Genomic DNA, 21,511 nt, shown 5'->3' on the forward strand with positions numbered 1-21,511 from the left:
CTCCCATGTGTGCTGTCACCTCCCTGGGCTCTGAGGGGCTCTGTCAGTCACTGCCAGGCTCAGCACAGTCCCTTCTCTTGGGGAGTGTGTCACAAAGGTAAAACACGTCCAACTGAAGGTGGATTTTCACACATGGCAGTGGGAGAACAGTTTTCACACTTGGACAAAAAGACTAAAGGTTTTTTTGCAACACAGAGTGAGTTTTGGGACCACATTTCTAACAATCTGATTTCAATAATGTGATATGCAAGGAAGCAAAAAACGTGGCATTTCCCAACTCCAGTGCCCAGACCCCAGGGTGCTGGGGTTGTATGAACTTCCCCTGCATTTCTTTGGATGCTCCTCTTGCAGGGCTTGTTTGATTTGCACCACCATGAAGAAACAGCAACAAGATCTTTCTCTGAACCAGACACAAACATAAAGCTCTGGAAGGCCCTGTTTCATAGGAATTTCTGTCCTCTGCCAGAATTCCACCAATTCAACTGGCATCTACCGGAAAAGTTGGATTTTTACCTCTGGGATTGGATCCGAGAGGAGACTGTAGAGCTTCTCGTGAGCGCTGTCTCTCACTCCACACCACCTGGCCGAGTCAAAGTTCTGCCAAATCCGGCCCAGACAAATGGCCACCCAGTGCCTGAGGAGCGGGTGGGGGTCGTTCAGCTGCTCCAGGCAAATGGCAATCAGGTTCCCCTGAAGGCAGGCTTCCTGCAACACAGAGCAACGCCATTTACTGGGCATGACAGCCCCCCACCTCATCCCCACAAAACAAGACTAGTTCTGAAAGACACGGAAAATTAGGAGAAAATAATCATTCAGTGGTTTTATACTGATTTTGTAACAAAATCCCATTTGGCAGCAGCGTGAAGGGAAGGGCAGGCACAGGCTACTAGAGCTGGTTAAATAGTTGAGCATTAGAAATGTTTCCTGTAAGGCATACAGCCTGTTTTTCCCTCACTGGAAGTGTTCCTAGCACCTGTGAGAGCCCCAGGGTTTATGGCTGATTCCACAGACCATTCCCAACCATTGGGTTCCCACTTGACAGGACCAGGCACTGTTTCCTTCCCAGTCTGCCAGTGGCTGCTGGAGGGGTGGCTGTGGAGTGACTCATGTCCTTACCCTCCACTGCCAGGTGCTTTGTCACACCCCCAGGCCAATTTTTTTTTTTAATCCATGCAGAAATAACATAAAACAACCTTCTAGCTCAGTTTCCCAGTTCAGAGTTGGGCTGTAATGCAAGCCAGGACACCTCCATCGAAGTAAAGGCATAAGGCAGAGAGAGGCAGGAGAGACTGAAGGGAAAAGGCTGTTGGAACTCACCTGCCCAGTGTTGTAGTTGTTCACAATCACAGCCAGGATAAATGCTGTCATTGTCCTGTGTTCAGCCTGAAAACAACCCACAACTGAGGGTTACCTGGAGAACAGTGCAGGGAACAGCTACACCCCATCCTGAGACGTGGCACTGTTCTAAGTGCAGTTTGTGTCACATTAAAAGAATGAGAGAGAAGAAAGAAAGCTGGAATTTTCTTGGCAACAGCCTGTCACACCTGAGACACCTCCCCAGCCTGCCCACACGATCCCCCCAGCCAGCCTGGCACCCTGCTCTGGGCAGGGCTCCCCAGCACCCACTACAGGAACCCAAACAACTGCTGCTGAGGGAACTGCCAAAGCTATGGGGCAATTCCCTGTCTCTGCAGCCTCCTGGAGCCCCCAGTTCCCACAGAGTAATCTCCTTATGGAACTTTGTCTGTAAATCCTAGTTTGGTTTGGCTGCCTCTGTCACACTGGTGGGAGCATTGCTGACTCCCAGTGCAGCCCTGGCGTGGGGGGCAGCCCCACACCAGCACCAGAACAGAAGCTGAACAGAACAGATCAGCTAAAACAAGGTAAGCAAATGCTACAGGAGTCTGAATAAACATGACTTGTCCTTACTGGCATATAAGGATCTGCCAGAACAGAAAGGAAATACTTGTGTCCATTGTCCTTCACCAGGTCAGCCTGGCACGACTGAAAAAGAGACCAAGAAAACCACAATGAGAACTACAACACACATGAATTCGCTCCTCCAGTGATGTACAAACGTTTCATGTCTCAATCATTTTTCTCAAATCTTGTTTTCATTTGAGAAGCAAATTAAAGCTCAAACGCTTCCTGGGGCTGCAACCAAACACCCCGTGGGAATGGGCTGACAGGGAGGAGCAGGGAACCCTTTGCTACCCCCAAAGGGACACAAACAGCAGCTGGAAACGTGACCTCCTGCTTGGGGAAGAGTTAAATGGGACATCTCTGCCCCACATTAAACTTCCACAGTATTTATCCTACTACACACAACCTAAACTGCAGAGCAGCTCCAGTGCCTCTCCAAGCCCCCCAGGAGACAGGGCAGGTTTCCTGGCTGGGGTAAGCACATGGGTTTGCTGACACACCACCTCAGGCTCCTGGCTGATGTAATGGGGTCACACCAAAAGGATACACAGCACCAAGTGGAAATGTAAGGGAGGAAACACTGACTTGGCAATGAACCTCCCCCGGGTGCTCCGGGCCAGAGACAGGATCCTGCATCTTTTATCAGGAGGAGAAGGTGAAGGAGGGAACTGGCTGCTGAAAGGGGAGGGGATGGCAAGGCAGAGATGCAAGAGAATAGTTTATTGCTGAGGGGAGTGAAGCTGCTGGTTTTGGCAGAGCAAAGAGCAGAGGGCCTGGACTGCTGCCAAGCTGCAGCTACAAGAGGCTTTCCTGACTCCTGTGTCACTGCACACACCAGGCTTCCTCTGCCCCCTTTTCTTCCTCAGTGTCATTACTTTCTGTTCCTTCCACAAAACAATCTCTTGGCTTTAATGTAGGCACACAGAGGGGAGGCTGCCCAGCTTCACACTCATTGACTGTGCTGCCTCTCCAACCCAAATTCCTGAGGCTCAAGGGAGGGAAAGGATGGCTTTAAAACCAGAACACTCACTCGACCCCTCCCTGCTCAGATCCTGTGAACAATCTGGAATCCAGCACCACTGACACCTCCTCCTCCTCACAGAGTAAGCAGCTCCACTGTGAATAATACAACGTGACCAAACCAGGCTGCAGGCTCGGTGTGGACGTTCAGAACTCACAGAAGACACTCTATTTGCAAGAAACAGGAGCTGCTGCCTGTCCCCTCCCTCAGCAGAGCCCATGGCCCTTCCCTGGGGAACCTGCCCCCTCCTCCCCTCCCACTCCCACCATGTGTTGGTGGAGCCAGTGAGTGAAACTGCGGAAAAAAACCCCAAATACACCATTTAAGAGTATTTTTTCTGTCTTGCTGTAAAGCAAAGCCTGCAAATGAGCGAGACAACAACAGAGCATGGGAGGGAGTGTGTGAGGGGGCAGGAGGGAAGAGAGCCCTCTTGGAGGGGAGGACAATGGGACACCAGGTGGGAATCACACCTGAGCTTCCCAGCACAAACCTGGGGCTGAGGCCCCAGCCTCAGGTGCCTCAGAAATGAGCTTTTCAAGACTAGCTCTAAGATGAATAGTTTTCATTTTCTTTGCTTTCCAAAATCCTCTTAGGATGTTAATGAAAATGTAGTTATTAAACTAAACCTGACAATGCTGGATCAACAGAGGGGAAAACTTCAACCAATTCAGTGCTGTTCTCCATACTGAAATGGAGGAGATATGCAAAAATAACCCCCAAATAGGAAAGATCCAGCATCCACAAGCAGTTCAGGCATTCTATATGGGCTTATAATTGTGCCTGAATTAATGTGTGCACCTCTCCTAATAATTTTATTGTGCTCAACTAATTGCACCCACAAACCATAGAGCCGTATAGACAATTATATAAATTTATCTGCAGTTACTTACTACTTAATTATTTATCTCAAACCCCACCAACTAGAGCTCTGTCTGAGGCCATCTTCAAAAAAAAAGGCACATTGCTGAAACCCCGAAGAACCAGGAGGACTTACACTGTCCACTGCCAGGATTTTGGCCCAGATGAAGACAAGGAGTGGTCGCAGCTCACGGGCTGAACTCTGAAGCAGCTTCAGCACATACGGGAAAATGCCAACAGAGAGGGCCTGGGAGGCAGAGAGAAGAGCAAACCCCCATGAGCAACCCCCCTGTGAACAACCCCCTGTGAACAAACCCCCATGAACAAACCCCCCGAGGCAGCTCAGCCCCAGGGCCGATCACAGCGTGCTGCCAGGACACAGCATCTTCAATGACACAGCTGAGAAACTTGGCAGAAAACACTTTCCCACATTTCTGGTAAAGAGGGGATCCCTCTGTGTTTGTTGCTCATTTTAATCTTGAATGTCACCAGATATTTCCAGACTCATTTGGTCCACGGAGACTCCGAGCTAATCCAGCACCAGCTTTCCCTCCTTCCAGCCTGGGCTATTTTATACTTCACAATCTGCTCCCTCCCCTCAGCTGGGGCCGTTTGCTCTCTCCAAACACTGCAACAGCTCAGCAGTTCCAGCCTTCCCACTGCAAATTAACAGGGCTCTCCTTACACAGACTTTTAGCAAGCCTTTTCCATGGGATCAGAGAGCACTCCCAGGAGGGCAGGGAACACAGGAAATCCCTGAGGATCCCACTGTGAGGGCTGACAGCCTTCCCAAAGCTCAGTGTAGAGGGAATGTGTGGTGGGGTTCAGGGTGAGCAGCCCCCCAACCTGGGGCAGCTGGGCATGGTCCTGACACGGCCAGTGAGGGTGTAATACACATCCCAGCCAGAGCAAAGGGCCCTGTGCTGACCTCAGCTATGTCCTGATCCTCACAGAATTGGACAATCCAGAGGTTTTAACACCCCCTTTAACACACACTTTCTTCCCAAGCTGCCTGTGCCTCCAGCCTCCCTCTGCAGAAGGGACTCCTGCCTGAGATGGAGGAGGGAGGTAAAGAAAACCACTAAAAAGTCCCATCATTGAGCTGCTCCACAACCAGCTGGTGCTTCATCTTCACTTTAATCAACCAACAGCTCCATTTACAGGACTGTTTTAAACTGCTCCTCTGTTAAATTCTTATTTATGCTCCACACTGTGCTGCCACTTCCCAAACTGCAGAATGCAGCTGCTGCCTGCTCAGAAGAGCTTGTAAAATCCAAACAGATAAAGAAAGAGAAGAAAGTGATGCAGACAGTAAGCTGAGAAAACAGAAAAAAAATGTGTATGCTTTTTTGGGCTATTTATTTTACATGACAAACCTTACTCGTCCCAGTTATTTCCTCCTGGTTTGCCCCTTACACTATTTTACACTAAACTATTCCCAAGGAACTCCTCTTCACTGTAATGGAAATGAGAGCATGGAAATGAATTTGATTAATAAAACCATTGTTCTTGTCAGGATACTTGCTGCATTTCCCACACATGAACACACAAAACTGCTCATTTGTCAAATCTGTGGATTATCCTCCACACATTCCTTCCCTAAATCACCATCTGTATTTATCACCCCTACTGAGACAAAGCAGAATTTCCAAGCCCACGTGCAGCATCCACGCACCAAACTGACAGCCCAGGGACCCAGGTCCAGGAATCTTCCCAGCAGATCCAGAGCTCGCAGTCGGTGTACCTGGCTCAGCAGCACCTGCAGAGGAGAGGGAAGAGGGATATTGTACAGGGAGCAGAAATCCCTGTGCCTGCAGAGCACGTGGAAGGGACCTTGGGATCGTTACAGCACCTGGAACAGCACAGTCTGAGAGGCTGAGGGACAAACCCTGGCTGTGAGAGCCTGGCCAGCGAGGGGTCACACCCCAGGAACACTCCTGGGGAGCTGCTCCCGACACAGAGGGAAGCAATTCCTGGGGATTCCAACCTGCCTTGCCCAGCAGAGCAGGAACGTGATGGCACCTGCAGCGGGATCCGAAGGGAAGCCACAGCCCAGCCTCCCACTCTCCAAACAGCTCAGGAGCACAAGGAGAGGCTTTGCTTTCCTTGGCAAATCAATATCTGAGACTTAAGAGGGAGCAAAAGGTCACATTAGTCGTTAATAAAAATCTCATTAAAACAGAGTCTGACAACGCTAATGAGGTGGTGGTTTACTGGCTTATACCTACCCTGGTGTGAAATATTATCAGATAGACTTGCAGTTCTTAATCTCCTTAACAGATGTAAGATATTGGAATGCAACATTTAATCCTTGGTTTAAATTGAGCAACATCTCTCAGATGGATCTCAGGGAAAGAGGTTCCTTGATTTACCTCCCCAATTCCATCCCCTTCTCAGTGTTTTTCCACGTTGCATATTGAAATTAAATTATTTTTCATGTTTAACATTGAAGAATAACTAAATTACTTGGCTCATGTCTCACATTGTGGGTGACTGGTACTGGATACTGAAGTAGTGCAGGAAAAGTCCAGAAGAAACAGGAGGATGTGATAATAACGTTTCACTCTGAGTATCTGAGCTCGGATCTCAGGACAGGTCATAAGAGAAAGGATTTTGGTCATCCTGCCCTAGTTGGCACCTATTCTATAAACCAGCCCAGGAATAACAGGGGCAGCTGTTTGTGATTAAAGCAGTACCAGACACCAGGGCAGGTGGAGGCTGAGGCAGGGCTGGGACAGCAGCAGGACCTGGCAGGGGCAGGGTGCTCAGATCCCACATAGCTGGGATCCTCTGACCTGCAGAAAAGCCAAGGAAATCCCCAAATTCTGTCATACCTGGGCAAAGAAATTAATCTAATTGAAAAGGCTTTCCAGGTGAAGATACAGATCTCAGCTCCACACTGCTGGTATCCCACAAGAACACTCCACCAAAGCACACCGTGTCTGCTTTGAAAAGCTCTGTTCCATTACTGTCCAACCCAAACAAAGGCCTCCATCTCCCAGGATTTCCCATTCCCACTTCCCCAGCTGATCCACACAATAGCCTGAACTGACACAAATCCCAGAGCCCTGGGTGAGGCTGTGGGGATGACACAACTCCTGACCTTTGAGCAGTGCCTGGCTGTGCCCCCCCTGCACACAGCCCTGCGTCACACCCGCCCTGGCGTCCATCCATCGTCATTCCCAGACAGAAAAGGGGGAAGCTACTTACACCCACACACATAAATTAGAGATTAACCACGACACAGGGGGATAACTGAGAAGTAACAGTCCATACTCTAGCAGGAATCTCCTAACAAAGGCAGGATGGGAGAAGGGAATTGCAGAGTGATCTCCTTGTCCTCTCTCTGTGGGGGACAAGCTCTTGCCCACAAGCACAGGAGATCACACAGAGGAGGAATCTCCCCAGGGATCCAGCAGCTGGGACTCAGGCCTGGCCAGGCTGTGTATGCTCACTGCTGTCTGAGGGCTTCTCTCCTCTCTGCACCAGGAAACCTCCTGTGCCCAACCTGCCCCATGCACAGCAAGAATTCCAAGTGGAAAGCAGCTTCTTGAAGTCTATTAATTAAAAGGCCATTTCCAAAGGGCCATTTCCCTGTCCTTGGTAAACCCGGGCTCTGCATGGCTTGGTACCATGGCTTGGGCACTCAATACCTCCTCCTCTTGGGGCACTCAGAATCCCAGAATGGTTTGGGTTGGAAGGGACCTTAATGCCCATCTCATCCCACCCCCTGCCATGGGCAGGGACACCTTCCACTAGCCCAGGTTGCTCCGAGCCCTGTCCAACCTGACCTGGGATAGTTCCAGGGATGGGGCAGCCACAGCTTCTCTGGGCAACCTGTGCCAGGGCCTCCCCAGCCTCAATCTAAACTGGGAACACAGAATCAGCCTTTGTGGGGTGACAGCAGCAGGGTCTGAGCACTCCCACGGGTCAAAGCAAAGAGACACCAAAAAGGGTCTGAAACACTCCCTTCCCACCCTGCCTCAGCTGCTCTCCAAGCATCTCAGACCTGTTAACAACCCATCCGAGTCCACTGTACAATTAATATTCTATAATTGTAACAATAATTACGCTGTCCCAGCTTGTTTTTGCTCCAGGCAGGAAAGCAGGTTCCTTTGCCAGGTGACCTCCCAATTTCACTGCAGAGTTTTGCTGCCTGCAGAGCCCGCTGGTGCCAAACAATCCATTGGAAAGCAGCAAAGTTGGAGCTGGAGCAGAAGCCTGCCTGCTCCCATCACAGTGACAGAGACAAACCACACTTCTCCACATCTACATCATCTCTCAAGGCTTGGGAGGCTCAGGAAATTAAAGTTTGGTCTTGCAGAGATGGATGGTGCTGTCAGTCACAGATCCAGCTGGCAGCTGACAGGGAAGGAGAGTCTCCCCACAGACCCTTTTAGAAGGGACTGGGACCACAGTCCTTTAATCAGAAAGGTTTTAAATTCTGCTGTTGGTAGAGCAGAGCCCACAGGCACCTGGGCCAGGGTTTGTATTTCTGTCAGTGCAAACTGCAGGGGAGGAGAGGCCAGAGCAGGTGACAGATGACAACTGCAATGTGGGCCTTGCCATAAAACATCACCTGAGACGCCCTGTTCTGTTTCTCCTGGATTTACTTCTCCTTTAAACATAGGAACTTTGTTTTGTCTGAGCAAAGCCTACCAGAACTCTACATTCCTCCAGGCACAGTCTTCAGAGACTTGTTTCTATGTTCTTGCAGCAAAATTTCAGCCCCACATTAAAGGGAACACTTTCCAGGCTGTACCAGATGGATAAAGGAGCCATTTCCACACTGTTTATGCTGCAGTAACTTCCACTCTCTGAAAAGAGGGGGAAGATAAAAGTCTCTGCCTGACAGAGCTGGGATACAGAGGAGAGATGCCATAGGAGAGACAACAAAGATGTGCTGCTCAGAGAATCAGTGACTCCAGGGGAGGCAGCAGAGCTGACACCACTGCACATGGACTGGAGCGGGAGCTTGGCCCAAGGGAGCCAAGGGATGGGGCTGGAAAAGCACTTGGGCTTCATCTGCACAGGTCTAGTGGACATGCAACCAGCTCTAATTCATCCTGGAGAAGCCCATAGAATTTATGTTCCCCAAGGCCATGAGGTTGGCAGCCCTGTGCTAAGCAGGCAGGGGAGGCACGGACACGTGGCATGGACAGGGACAGGCAGGCCCCCAGGCCCAGGCAGGAGAGGCAGGGTCCCCTGGCCCAGGCAGGGTCCCCAGGCCCAGGCAGGAGAGGCAGGGCCCCAGGCCCAGGCAGGAGAGGCAGGGTCCCCAGGCCCAGGCAGGAGAGGCAGGGTCCCATGGCCCAGGCAGGGTCCCCAGGCCCAGGCAGGAGAGGCAGGGCCCCAGGCCCAGGCAGGAGAGGCAGGCCCCCAGGCCCAGGCAGGAGAGGCAGGCCCCCAGGCCGGTGCTCACCTGCAGGACGATGGGCAGCTGCTCCGGGGGGTTGCGGTTCTCCACGCCCATGGTCAGCCACACCTGGAACGCCGTGAGCTGCTCCGCGAAGAAGGGGCTGTGCTGCAGGGGCAAGAACAGCAGTGCAGGGCTGGGGTAAAAAACCAGGAGCGAAGCAAACAGTTTTGGCACCTCTGGACTTCACTGTTTTCCAAAAAGCACCCTTTGTAATTGACGTGTCTGTTTGGCGGCTTTTAAATGTACACGAGTTTTCCAATGTAATTCCCTTTAAATATGCTGGCATTCCTTTAGTGAGTGTTTGGAAGCAAGGAGAAGGAAAGAGTAGAGAAAGAGGAAAAGTTATCACAAGAGGTCTTAGGGCAAGGTGGCTGCTGTCTCCCCAGGAGAAGCAGAGGGAACAGCGGTGGATTTATCCACTCTGCAGAGGCAGTTCTGCTCCCACAGCAGCACTGGGAGCTGCCTCTGCCCAGTCCAGAGACACAATCCAACAGCAATGAAAATAACCTCCTTGTGCCATCCATCTCCCTGAGTACGTGGTACAAGCTCTGGGTGAGAACGTACTGACCAGAGCAGCGGCTTCCAGGGAGGAATCCACAAGGAAGCAGAAATCAATGGGGAAAAAAGGAGTGAAGAGGTGGAGCAAACCAACCCAAAGACACCCCCTGAAGGAGCACCACGACCCCCTAGGCCCTTCTCCATCAGGTTATTGTATTTTCCAGGTCTGACCAGGCAAGAACACCTCGGGAATAGGCAGGAGTCAGACACACGTGGTTTGTGATGAGCTGCTGAGACAGAACAGCCTCAGGAGGCTGTCAGTGGATTTATCCAGGTCAGGCTGGACTCTCAGCCCCCAGCAGTGAGGGAGTGGAGGGGCAGCAGCAACCCTGTGCCTCCCCTGGCCCAGACATCCATCCCAGCTGTGCCATGGGGTGGTGAACAGGCTGCCATGCCCTCAGTGACTCCAGCCCTTTCCTCCTCCCTGGCCAGGGCCAGCCAACCTCTGCTGAACCACAACACTTGGCACCAGGCAGAACTCCAGAGGGTTGAGCACAAAGCATTGATTGGAACACAGGGAATAGATGAGAGGGGTGCAAGTGTCTGCCTGCTCCAGCCCCTGTCAGGGGTGAGCCCTCCACTCCCTCCCAAACCACAGCCAGGATTCCTACAGCTGTGAGTGTCACAGGGAGTCGTCCCCAGGGGATGTCTGTCCCTCTCTGCAGAGCAGGCACAAACCCCACGGTGTTACTGACCCTGGACTGGAAATGGAAGCAGAAGGAATGGCTCTGAAGAGCCCTGAGCCTGCCTTTATGTCCAGTGCCTGGCTTGGCTTGGAATCTGGCCCCAACTGCACACTGATGGCTCAGCCCACCTCAGTTCCAGCCAAAATACACAATAAACTACACTTGTCAGGCTGGAAAAGCTGCTTGTAAATTGTTCTCACCCTGCCCTGAATCGATCACCACCTGAGAACAACCACTCATTTACTGATCTTGTGTCTGATCCCCAGCAAGTCTGTGCCTCCTCTCACCCCAAAATACTCAGAAATCTGCTGAATTTCAGCTCATTTGACAGAGAATATCCAGGTGAGGTTTAGCACTAATATAAAAGCCCCCACTGACATTGTTAGAGACCTGAAATAAAAATGAACATGAGCCAGGGGAAGAAAAATAATATTTTTTACATTTTAAAACACAGCACATACAGTGAGGAAAGCAAGGGGTGGGAGGATAAAGGCCTCAGGGCATCCTGATCAACTCCCAGCCTGGCAGGAGCCCACAGTTCTCCTCCTGCACTCAAGGCTTTGGAGACAACCTGCAATTACAGCCAGAAAAACTTTGGAAGTTTGGTAACCCAACCAAAATGCAAGAATGTTACTGAAAATTAGAAAGGCAACAGGGTGGAACAGCTACCTGAGATTGTACAATCATTAATATTTGAAGGTTTCAGTTCATGAAATGTCAAAGGAATACCAAGAAAACCCATTCTGAATAGAGGAATTTAAGACAAATATAATATTAAAAATTTTACTTTTCTGCTCTCTCAGTCAAATAAAGCAAAAAAACCCCAGTGACTCCTATCAATGACACTGAGCTTAGGAGAACTCTCTGAACATACCCTCGACCTCTATTTCATGTTTATTTGAAAGGAACTCTACTAAGAGATAATTTTCACATTTAAGCCTTTCAGATAAAAAATTGTGCTGCACGTTGGGACTCCCTTCTAAAGGTATAAACCCTTAAACTGCCACAATTCAAGGCCCAACAAGCAGAAGGGACGAGGTGTTGGATGGGGGGTTAAACTGGGCCCACAACACCCCAGGACACTCCCCAACTTACCCTGAAGGCAGTTCCCTCCTCGATAATTGTGGGTAACTGGGAAAGGCAAATGTCAACAGCCAGGTCCCAGGCTTGCCTGGAGGAGAGGGTGAGAGAGGGAAGAGAAGGAATTACAAGTTATCCGTAAGGAATAGCAAGGGAAATTTAAATTCTGATCATACACCAATGTGGACAAAGCAGTGTTGCCTGACTGGCTTAGATGTGCTCGGTATTTTTCAAAAAGCAGGTATAACGTGGACACAATTCAGAAAAGCAGTGAGAAGGTCTAGTCCAGCACTGGATGAGTTCACAGAAGTTCACAGAAATCGATGCTCTCTGCACTGGAGAAAGGAGCCAGAGTCAGCTGCAGCCTTATTACACACCTGTCCTCATCCAAAACCGGATGACACTTCTTTTTTAAACCAAAAAATGAACTTAATCCTGGATTAGCTCCAATCCAGGATTAAGTTCACACCTCCACATGCACCCCAGCCCTGCCTGTCCTGCATTCCAGCCACAAACAGCAGCTCAGGAAGCTCCATCCCTGCTGAGCAGCCCCTCAGCTCCCAGCTCATGGATACATGGATACACCCCCACACTTGTGCTCCTTCTGCACCTCCTGGGCACAGACACTGTCCCTGTGTGTCCCTGCAGCCCTGGGAAGGGAACTCAGTTCTGCATGAGTCACCCCAAGGATGGAGGGATGGACACCACACCAGAAAAAGAGAAAATACCTAAATAGTTCAGTTTTTACACTTATCTACTGTACCACTGGTGGCTGAAGTCTGGAATCACCAATGCCTTGGGTTGGGAGGGACCTTAAAGCCCACCCCATTCCAACCCCTGCCATGGGCAGGGACACCTTCCACGAGACTAGGGTGCCTCAAGCCCTGTCCAACCTGGCCTTGGACACTTCCAGGGCTGGGGCAGCCCCAGCTCTGGGCAGTTGTGACTTAGGACATGTCAGTGGAACAGCTACAACAGAAGGTGAGTTACGTGTGGTGGCCCAGGAACCTTTTGTGGCTGATCCAGTGCAAAGCAAAGGTGCCAACAGGCTGCTTCACCATGCTCACAGACTGACATAAATGCATTTGGGCTCCAAAGTTCCTCAAACATCTCTAAAATAGTGAAACAGCTACTTTTCACCCCAGAAACGATTAGCCCTACTCTGCTCAGAGACGTTCCATGCACTTTTCATTCAGCATACGAATTTATGCACTCTGAAGGGCTAAGTTAAACCCCCACCCATGGGGTTTCTTCCACAAAAGAAACATTTCCTCTCCAGACACGTTGGCTCTTCCGTGGCTCGTGACATCCTGTGTTAACATCAATAGCCAAAGCCATTTTTCTTCTCCTCGGAACGTCTGCACACACGAGGCCGTGGGTGATAATCAATACTCTGTATTTTAGTCACCAGCTCTAATAACTTCTTAAATCACCCTGGTTTGAGTCAAACAAACCTTCCATCAGACCCACTGCCGAGCGATCTATCCCATCAGCACAACTGGGGAGCTGTTCTCGACCAAAACCAATCTCTCCAATTAATGGAAAAATAAATTCTAAGGCTCTTGCATTTTTTTTTTCCATGGACTCAGGAGCTGCAGCTTGGTTTGGCAGCCCCAGACCTTGTCCCTCAGCTTCCCACACTCACCTTCCGCTTGACAACGTGCTGCCAATATAATTAAGAGCTAATCAAGAGCTAATCAAAGCATGGGCAGAAAATGCTTCCCACGAGCTCCATACAGACCCAGGCTGGAGACAAAACCTTTACACAGAGCTCAGGACAGGTGTTTACTCCTGGTTGAGGCAAAGGCAACTAGTACAAATATAAAGATAATTTTACATCAAGCAAAGGCATATTTTCTGAGTTTCTTGGAGGAATGGGCAAAACACCTAAAGAAATTCTCTGCAGCACTACAAAATATCAATCCACAGGGCCTTTGAGACAAGTTTTACTACGCAGGAAGAAAATGGTTTAGAGATCAGAGACAACTGGTCTGATTTTGGCTGCCCATAAAAGGATTCTTTGCAGGTCATTACACTGCAGAGGCACAGCACTAAGATGTTGAGCTCCTCACAGTAATTTTAGGTAAGCAGCACTAATACTGCTACAAAAATGTCCAAAGCAACCCCACGAGATCAAATCTCAAAGGCTTTAAGTGTCATCAGAAAGAACAAACAAAAAAATTCGAAAAGAGATTTTGGTAGATTAAAACAAAATCTCTTTTTTACGGTTCTAAGAACAGGCTGTTAAAAGCCAGCAGAGACACTCGGCCAGTGCCACTCAGACTTCTCAAACCTTCAGCAGGGCTGGCCAACGTCACTCAAACCTCCTCAGCCTTCAACACGTAATCTTAGTGCTCCTGCTCACCACAGCTGAGAGCTGCTGACTGACATCAGCTGTGGAGGAGACTCTGCTCCAATCAAATACTTCAAACGATTCTCCAGCCCTTCCAGATTTCCTTAACACGCCGCTTCTGTTCCCTCTGTGGGGAACACAAACCCTCCCACCCCAACAGGACACCAGCACACAGGTGTGCCTGAAGTAAAGCTCCTCTGTTTCCAACCACTGGAACAGCTACTCCTCCCTCAGCAGGCTCCAGGTTACACACAAGTTGCACGCAGGTAACTCACTGCACTGGCAGAGCAGGCAGTGGCACTGAACAGGTGTTACAATAATTAAGATTCAAACCAAGCCATAAATGAATGAGAAAGGACTAAACCACAGGGGTGGGGAGAGAAAGGGATGGGAAAACACTCATTCCAGTGCCCGTGACAGTCAGGGCGGTGGTGGGGAGGAGCAGCAGTGACTGACAGCTGCAATATGCCCGAGGGAGCTGGAGAGGTGGGCACATGGTAAATGTGCTGCCTGCTGCCTGAACTCCCATCACAGCTCAGCAACAAACAGGAGATAAATTAGGGAGCAGCAGGGAACCAGCATGGGGGTGTTGCATCCCACAAGTGATTTATGGAAGCCAACCCAGAGATCTCTGCATCCCCCTTTGCACAGATTGCTGTCTGGAAACGGCTCTACAAGATTTGTTTTCACTACATTTGCTACAAAAAGGGCTCAGTGATCCCTCAGCATCATTCTTTCCTCCCTCCTCACTGTGCTCTTCCAGTACTCCAGACCCTCCACTGTGATAAGGTGACACAGGGCCAAAATACCCCAGTGCTTCAACTCCACTACACTGGGCTATGGAAGAATGTGTTTATGAGGGGTTTTTATACCACCTTGTCCTAATTGCTCTGCAGGTACCAAAAGCTAAAATCTCCCCTTAGCTGGAAGATGGACTCAACTAAAAAAACAAGCAAGGAAGTGACTTTGTTTATCCCAAAGAAGTAAAGCCAGGCAGCACATCAGCAGGAAGGGTCTGTGAAGGGAACTGATCCAGCAGCTCAACCAGGGACCCACGGTGGGAGACCAAGCCCCCTCCTGCCAGGGGATCCTGCAGCTCCCAGTCCAGGATCAGTACCAGTGAAAAGGCACTGCTCACCACTGCACAACAAACACCAGGGCCAGCACTCCCCCAGTCCTGTTGGGAACGCTCCTCTCCCACGACAGACACACTCCTGTATTTGTCTCTATGTTTTAGTTCCAGGTTTTCTTGGTCCTTCAGCCCAAGTCCCTTTCCTTAAGCCCCTTAGATTTAGCTCTAGCTAGATCTATCTGGATCTCTCAATCCCTTCCCCCTCCTCAGTCAAATACCCTTCTCACTACAGCAGGACTGTTTAAACGTTCAATAATTTAACATGCACTCATCAGCTGCCTCTTTACTTTGTTTCCCAGAGGAGCTGCAAAGTTTGGGCTTTCAAGCACAGAACAGAAGGCACAGTCCCAGCCCTGCTCAGGGACTGGTTTATTGCCCAAACCCACGACTTGCTGGGCGATGGAAACCCCCAGAAACACTTGAACAGCAGAAGTTCAGCCCCATTAGAGCTGCGTGTGTCTGTCTGCACCCACGGGCACCCTGAGCTGGCAGCTCGTGGAGGCACATTTTCTTACACGCACATTTTCTGGGCTGAGTCAATGTCTAATGCTTTTAACTCTCATGTCCCTTTTTTTTTATAATGTATTCTTGACATCTTTTAACACTCTCCTTTCCTCTGGGAGTCATGTGTATCACACTGCACCGCACACAGGACCAGGGAAAAGGAGCGTTTGTGCCGGGGAGCAGCTGAAGGGAAGCCGAGGCCACGTGCAGTCCTGGGGTCGGGCCCAGGGTATCTCCTTGTTCTGAACTGTATTTCTGGAACCCTTAAGTATTGCAGACTTTTCACATTTGTTCTTCCTGTCAGTACAACTGCAGGACACGTCCTGTTTGATTGAACGCCCAGATCCCAGCCCGAGTTCACCTGCGTTGCAGTGACCCCGTGACCTTCCTAAGCTGCTTTAGGACACAGCTGGGGAGCTGCTCAGACACAGCTATTTTTAAAAAACAGTTATTGCTATGAATATTTGGCACAGCTCTGAAATCCTTGCCTTCTCCCAGCACATCCCCCTGCTCCAGACACAACTTAGAGCTCAGGCTTTGCTATTTCTGTGTTACGTTCCTCTCCATCAAACTCTCCGTAGTCCGATAATGGGACTCAGGGATGTTAAAACTAACACAAAGACACAAAAAAATCTGGTTACAGAGTAATCTGAATTAATCTAATCCTTCAAAGGTCAAACAGTTCCAAATACCCCTTCAAACAATCACCTTCTTCTTGCTGAGACACTGAATGTTTCAGTGCAGCTCAGTGAGCCTCATTTCCCCGAGGGATGGCTGAGCAGCCCTGCATCCATCCTGCACACTCCACAGTGCCCCAGGACTCCCCTCTCACCTGTAACTGGGTTGCTGCATTATGGTTTCCTTTTCTTTTGCTTTATTATGACTCCCTTTCAACCTGAATTTCACGGTCTGTGTACACACCATCAGAGTATTTCTATTAGGGATGAATTGCAGTTTTCCAAAGCATAATTAAGGTACTTGGGGTCTAATATATGACCCGTGTTAGGAAATATTTCCAAAGACATTACTAGGTCTTTTCAAAGGCCATGAATAAAACCAGCTGGCAACAGCAGCAATGCATAAACCCTGATCCATCAGGGCAGAGATCAAGGTGCTGACAGAGCATCCGGGCTCTGTTCTTATGCACAACAGCCAGAAGGACTCACAGCTGAGCAGCACAGCCAGGCAATCAATAGATATTAATATTAACATTAATCCTGTGTTAGAGCAGTGCCTGCAGCAGCCAAGAACTTGCAGTGTGAGGCACCACACAAACACAACCAGCCCGTGCCCCAGGGGCTCACACCTCAGCAGGGAAAATTCAGAAGGCCAAGAGCAAGAAAAAACAGAAGCAACATGTCAGATCCCACCAAAGAGGGCATGGTCACAGAGATCAGCTCTCCTGATCCTGAAACATGGTGCCCTCTTGGTGAAAGAAAGACTTGTGGGTCTCTGAAAAAATGAAAGTTCTCACTTTTTCTCAACTGTTCGGGTAAAAAAGATAACGAGCAGGGGCAAGACTGATTTCCCAAATTAATTGATCAGAACAAAAACTTACTAGGTTAATATTTTAAAAAGCTGTTTTCAAGAGGACTAAACCCAAAGGCAGAGCAGCTTGTTCCTCCAGCAGCCTCAGTCCTCCTTATACCTGTGCCAGATCCCCAGATTAGGAGACACCCAAGTGTGACCTGGGGGAAATTATCTGACAGGCAGGGACATGGGTCAGTAAAGGAGAAAAAGAGCAAATGGTTGAGATTTAATGCCTAAAAAAGGGCAGTTGGAATTATTCAGGAGGTAAATTGATGCTCAAGTGTAAGGAATTTTTTGCAGCACTGCTCCCACCACTTGCAGATCTTGCTGTGGCAGCCAGGACTCGCTCCCCGTAACACTGCCTGACATGCTGGGGGGCAAAAATGCAGGAAAAGTCTCCATAAAGCAGCAATCAGAAGCCCTTGCTGTACCATGCACCACACAATGACGTGCACATCGGTTCAACAGGATCATCACATCACTCTGTTGGAAGTTTCCATCCTCTCCAGCACCCCTGTGCCCAACTCTCCTGCCCTCATCACAGCACCCAGTTCATCCAAACAGCAAAATGGGTTTGGAGGTTTCAGATCAGTGACCCATTAGGAAATTCCTGAATGGAAGGTGACTATTTTTAGAAAACATTTAAGCGAGCCCTAAATTAGTTTCTAAATCTGTCCTTACTGAAAGTTCCTAATGATGCCCTGAGCCACCTCTGACGAACGTGGAATTTTCCCCTTTGCTGGATTTGCTTCAAACTGCACGTTTTTTAGAGGACACGGAACAAAGTGTGTCAATTCTCTGCTCCCTTGTTGTCTACTTCACCAGTGTTTGGGATTCACAAGGAAAAGAGCCCTGTGTGTGACTGTTCTTAAGGAATTTCTTCTGGTGAATCCTAAAGGCCAGCACCAATGCCACTATCCCATGGAAGCTCTGAGGGGCTGCACAAAGGCGTTTCCAGCATCATCCTGCACCTTCACAAAGGAATTCCCAGCACCATCCTGCTCCAGGAGAACTACAATATGAACAAAGCAAATGTGTTTTAGACTCCATCGTGCTGCCACGCAGCTCTGGGAGAGAGACAGAACAGGATCCAGGTGTTCCCAGTTTCCTGCCTGGGGTTCAGCCCATGGATGGCAACACCAACTCTAGGTCAAGTCTTAGTCCCTTAGGAAGCCAGAAATACAGGCTTTCAATAGGCTGGTAATAAGAATGAATTATATTCCTATAAGGGACAGAAAATATAGGTTTTTAATATGCTGGTAACAAAGAAGAGATAAATAACTCCAGAAATTTACTGGCTTAATTTCAAAATTCCTGCAACACCATGTTCTACTCTCCTGCAACTGGAAACTGCAGCTGATGGCTCGAGCTCTGCCATGTCCAGCAGCACCAGCAGCTCAAAGACACCACAGGAACTTGAGTGGCTTTTCCTGCTCTTCAGTTTTAAGTGTCCCAGTCCCTCGTGTGACACTGATAAAACAACTCACCCCAAGTCACCCCATGTACAAATGACAAAAGCCATTTTCCTCGGGAGCTCCTCGGGAGCACTCAGGAACATTGTTTGCCACGTCCCAGCACGTGGAACGTTCAGCTGCCCAAGTGCTGACAACTCCAGCCTGCCTCCCTGACTGCCTCCAGGATTTCCATAATTAAAGCAGCTTTGTGGTACCAGCAAATGCCTCCTCAGTGGCTGCCTGCACTGCAAAGGCTCCTGGGGCTCCCTGCTGCCAGCCTGCCTCCATTTCCTACAGAAACCATGGAACTATGGAATGGGTTGAGTTGGAAGAGGCCTTAAAACTCACCTTGTTCCACCCCTGCCATGGGCAGGGACACCTTCCACTAGAACCAGGTTGCTCAGAGAATTTGAACTCCATGTTACACTCATCCTCATCCCTTCATCCCTCCTCTACATTCATTTTCCTCCACATTTTTATGAAGGAAACTTATTAAAAGGATTCTGGAAAATGCAGGCAGGTTAAACCCCCTCAGTTACCTTTTCCTGTCACTTTATCAGCCTTTAGCAAGGCTCTGTTCTCTCCCCCAGGGACCCCATCAGCCTCACTGCACCAGTTTGCACTTTGCCCAGTTTGGTGCTGCTCTATTAATCACACTGAGTAAGAAAATAAAAGTGAGCATTTTTGTTATTACTGTTATTATTATTATTTTTATGATGATTGTTCACGGGACATTTGTTTGATCGTCAGAACTACATTTAAGAGCATTTTGATAACTGTGCCACCTCCATTTCCATTAATCATCTTAAAAGCAACAGTAAAAGTAGATGAACTCTGCAGCAAAAATTTCTTCTACTTCAGCAATGCAAGTTAAGGATCTTCCCCCAGGCCCTCGGCTCTTCCCACCCTGCACAATCCCAGGGGACCAGCTTTACTCTGGGAAAATAAAGGCAGCAGATGACCCATTTCTTTGGTGTTTGGAGTGAAAGATGACATGGCTGGACTGAAGGTTCTGCACCACAGAATTACAGGATAATTAGGAATGCACAGAGCAGAAGCAGCTTTGGAGATGAGCATTAGGCTGCCACAAGCTGTTCCATTCCTGATCCACTGACTGAATCAGGGAAGCACTGCAGAGACTTCAGCAGAATTATGGTTGGGTTGGAAGGGACCTTAAAGATCATCCAATTCCACCCCCTGCCATGGGCAGGGACACCTCCCACTATTCCAAGTTGCTCCAAGCCCTGTCCAACCTGGCCTTGGACACTTCCAGGGATGGGGCAGCCACAGCTTCTCTGGGCAACCTGTACCAGAGCCTCCCCACCCTCCCAGGGAGGAATTCCTTCCCAACCCTGAGCAGTGCCAATCCCTGGTGGCACAGCTGCCCAGTCTCTGTGGCACTCACCACATGGCGTGCATGTAGGTGGGGGGGAGCCGGGGGCTGCTCACGGGGGTGCAGTTGTACGACCTCATGATCCTCTCTGCCAGGAGAAAGTTCCGGAACAAACTGGCCACGAGCAGGTCCTGCCGGAAGAGCTTCTGGAAAAGATCTGCCAAGAGAGTGCAGGAGTCACCAGATGCACATCTGCAGCACCTTAGGTACTATGCAAAAATGGTTTGAAACACAAAGCCCTGTTAATATTTTGTTCCGGTAAGGAGGAATCTCCAGCAGTTTTGCAGTGAGTGACACACCCACTGTTAAACTCTGCCTGCAGAGCTCCCTCAAAGCACTGCAGCTCCTCTCCATTTCACACCAACACAATTAAACACTTTCCACCTCAGGTTCTTTTTTGCCTTTTCTGGATAAAATCCCCCTTTTGCTTTTTCACTTCAGCTCAGCCTGACTAAGTTTTTGGAAAATTACTGAGGGAGAACAGGACCTCTGTGTACTGTTTAATCAAGAACTATCCATCTGTTAACTGGCAGTTTGATGCGCTTATGAGAAGCCAAAATGAATCCTAAAAGATAGCAAATGTGCTCTCTTCTACAGGACAGAGAAGAATTGATGCTGTGTGAGCATTAGGAAGAGCAGAGTTGGAGAACTGTTTACAAATTTGGCTGCCTGTGCTCCAGAAGTACCAATTCAGAACAGGGGTAGAGAATGGGATGAAGTTACTCATGGGAAACACAACTGCCTTACCAGCAAAGAGGAAAAAAACCCTTTATTTATGGTAAGCCCGGAAGAAAACAGATTGCTCTTTGCAAATACAGTAAGAAAGAGAATTATTCAAGCTAAAACAATTGTGCTGGCACAGAAAAACCCTTTCTGGGTTCTAACGATCAGGTTGCTGCAATGCTCTGGTAAAAGAAGAAATAAAAAATTAACCAGCTTTAAGATCAGGCCTGATCTGTTCTTCCAGTACGAGGGTTTAATTTTCTCCTCATTTCAGTGTCTCACTTTTATCTGCTCTGCCTGAGCCTGCCCCTGCTGTGCCCCCCTGCTGCCCCTCGTACCCCTGGGCAGGACGTTCCAGGCGATGGTGTCTGTGATGGCTGTGAAGATCCAGTTCAGCTCTCCCAGGGGAGTCCTCCTGTCGTTCAGCCTTCCAGGAATCCTACAAGGGCAGGGAAAAAACCCACATCGGTTTCCTGGTAAAAACCACGTTTCTGAGACAGACACACACCCCCCTCCAAACCCTTCTAAGGGGGATCTAGAGGCGAAGGAACTCTTTGCTGGAACGTTTTCATGTTACATGGAGACTCACCAAGTGGTAAATCCAGCCACAAGAGCCAAGCCCTGGTAGCAGCCAGGGCTCTGGGCACAGCTCTGTGTCACAGGCAGGGAGCAGTGGGCAGAGGAGACTCAGCCTCGCACTGCTGAGACTGAAACCAGAATGTTTTGCCAAGTATTCCCATTTTGGCACTCATTTAAAAAGTGTCAAAATAGGACATACAGAATATAGACGGCGCAGAAAAAGCTTTAAAAACTGAATCAGTGGCACAGAGTGAGAAATTTAAGGTCATCCTATGCACCCTACCGAGGAACAACGTGA

The 21,511-nt window shown here is 49.3% G+C and overlaps 1 protein-coding gene across 4 annotated transcripts in view; it reads right to left on the reverse strand.

Annotated features, from left to right (window-relative positions):
* RPTOR (regulatory associated protein of MTOR complex 1) overlaps positions 1-21,511 on the reverse strand; it is a 105,329-nt gene that overhangs the window by 41,694 nt on the left and 42,124 nt on the right. For all 4 annotated transcript variants that reach the window (XM_064676216.1, XM_064676219.1, XM_064676218.1 and 1 more), the window contains exons 8-16: positions 20,973-21,073; positions 19,924-20,068; positions 11,561-11,636; positions 9,225-9,326; positions 5,478-5,561; positions 3,939-4,049; positions 1,930-2,004; positions 1,318-1,383; positions 514-705 (exon numbers count right to left, since the gene is read on the reverse strand). In XM_064676216.1, coding sequence (XP_064532286.1) covers positions 514-705; positions 1,318-1,383; positions 1,930-2,004; positions 3,939-4,049; positions 5,478-5,561; positions 9,225-9,326; positions 11,561-11,636; positions 19,924-20,068; positions 20,973-21,073 — 952 coding nt within the window. The remainder of the gene's footprint in view (positions 1-513; positions 706-1,317; positions 1,384-1,929; positions 2,005-3,938; positions 4,050-5,477; positions 5,562-9,224; positions 9,327-11,560; positions 11,637-19,923; positions 20,069-20,972; positions 21,074-21,511) is intronic.

The sequence above is a fragment of the Pseudopipra pipra genome, chromosome 19 (assembly GCF_036250125.1).
Source record: "Pseudopipra pipra isolate bDixPip1 chromosome 19, bDixPip1.hap1, whole genome shotgun sequence".
Lineage (NCBI taxonomy): Eukaryota > Metazoa > Chordata > Aves > Passeriformes > Pipridae > Pseudopipra > Pseudopipra pipra.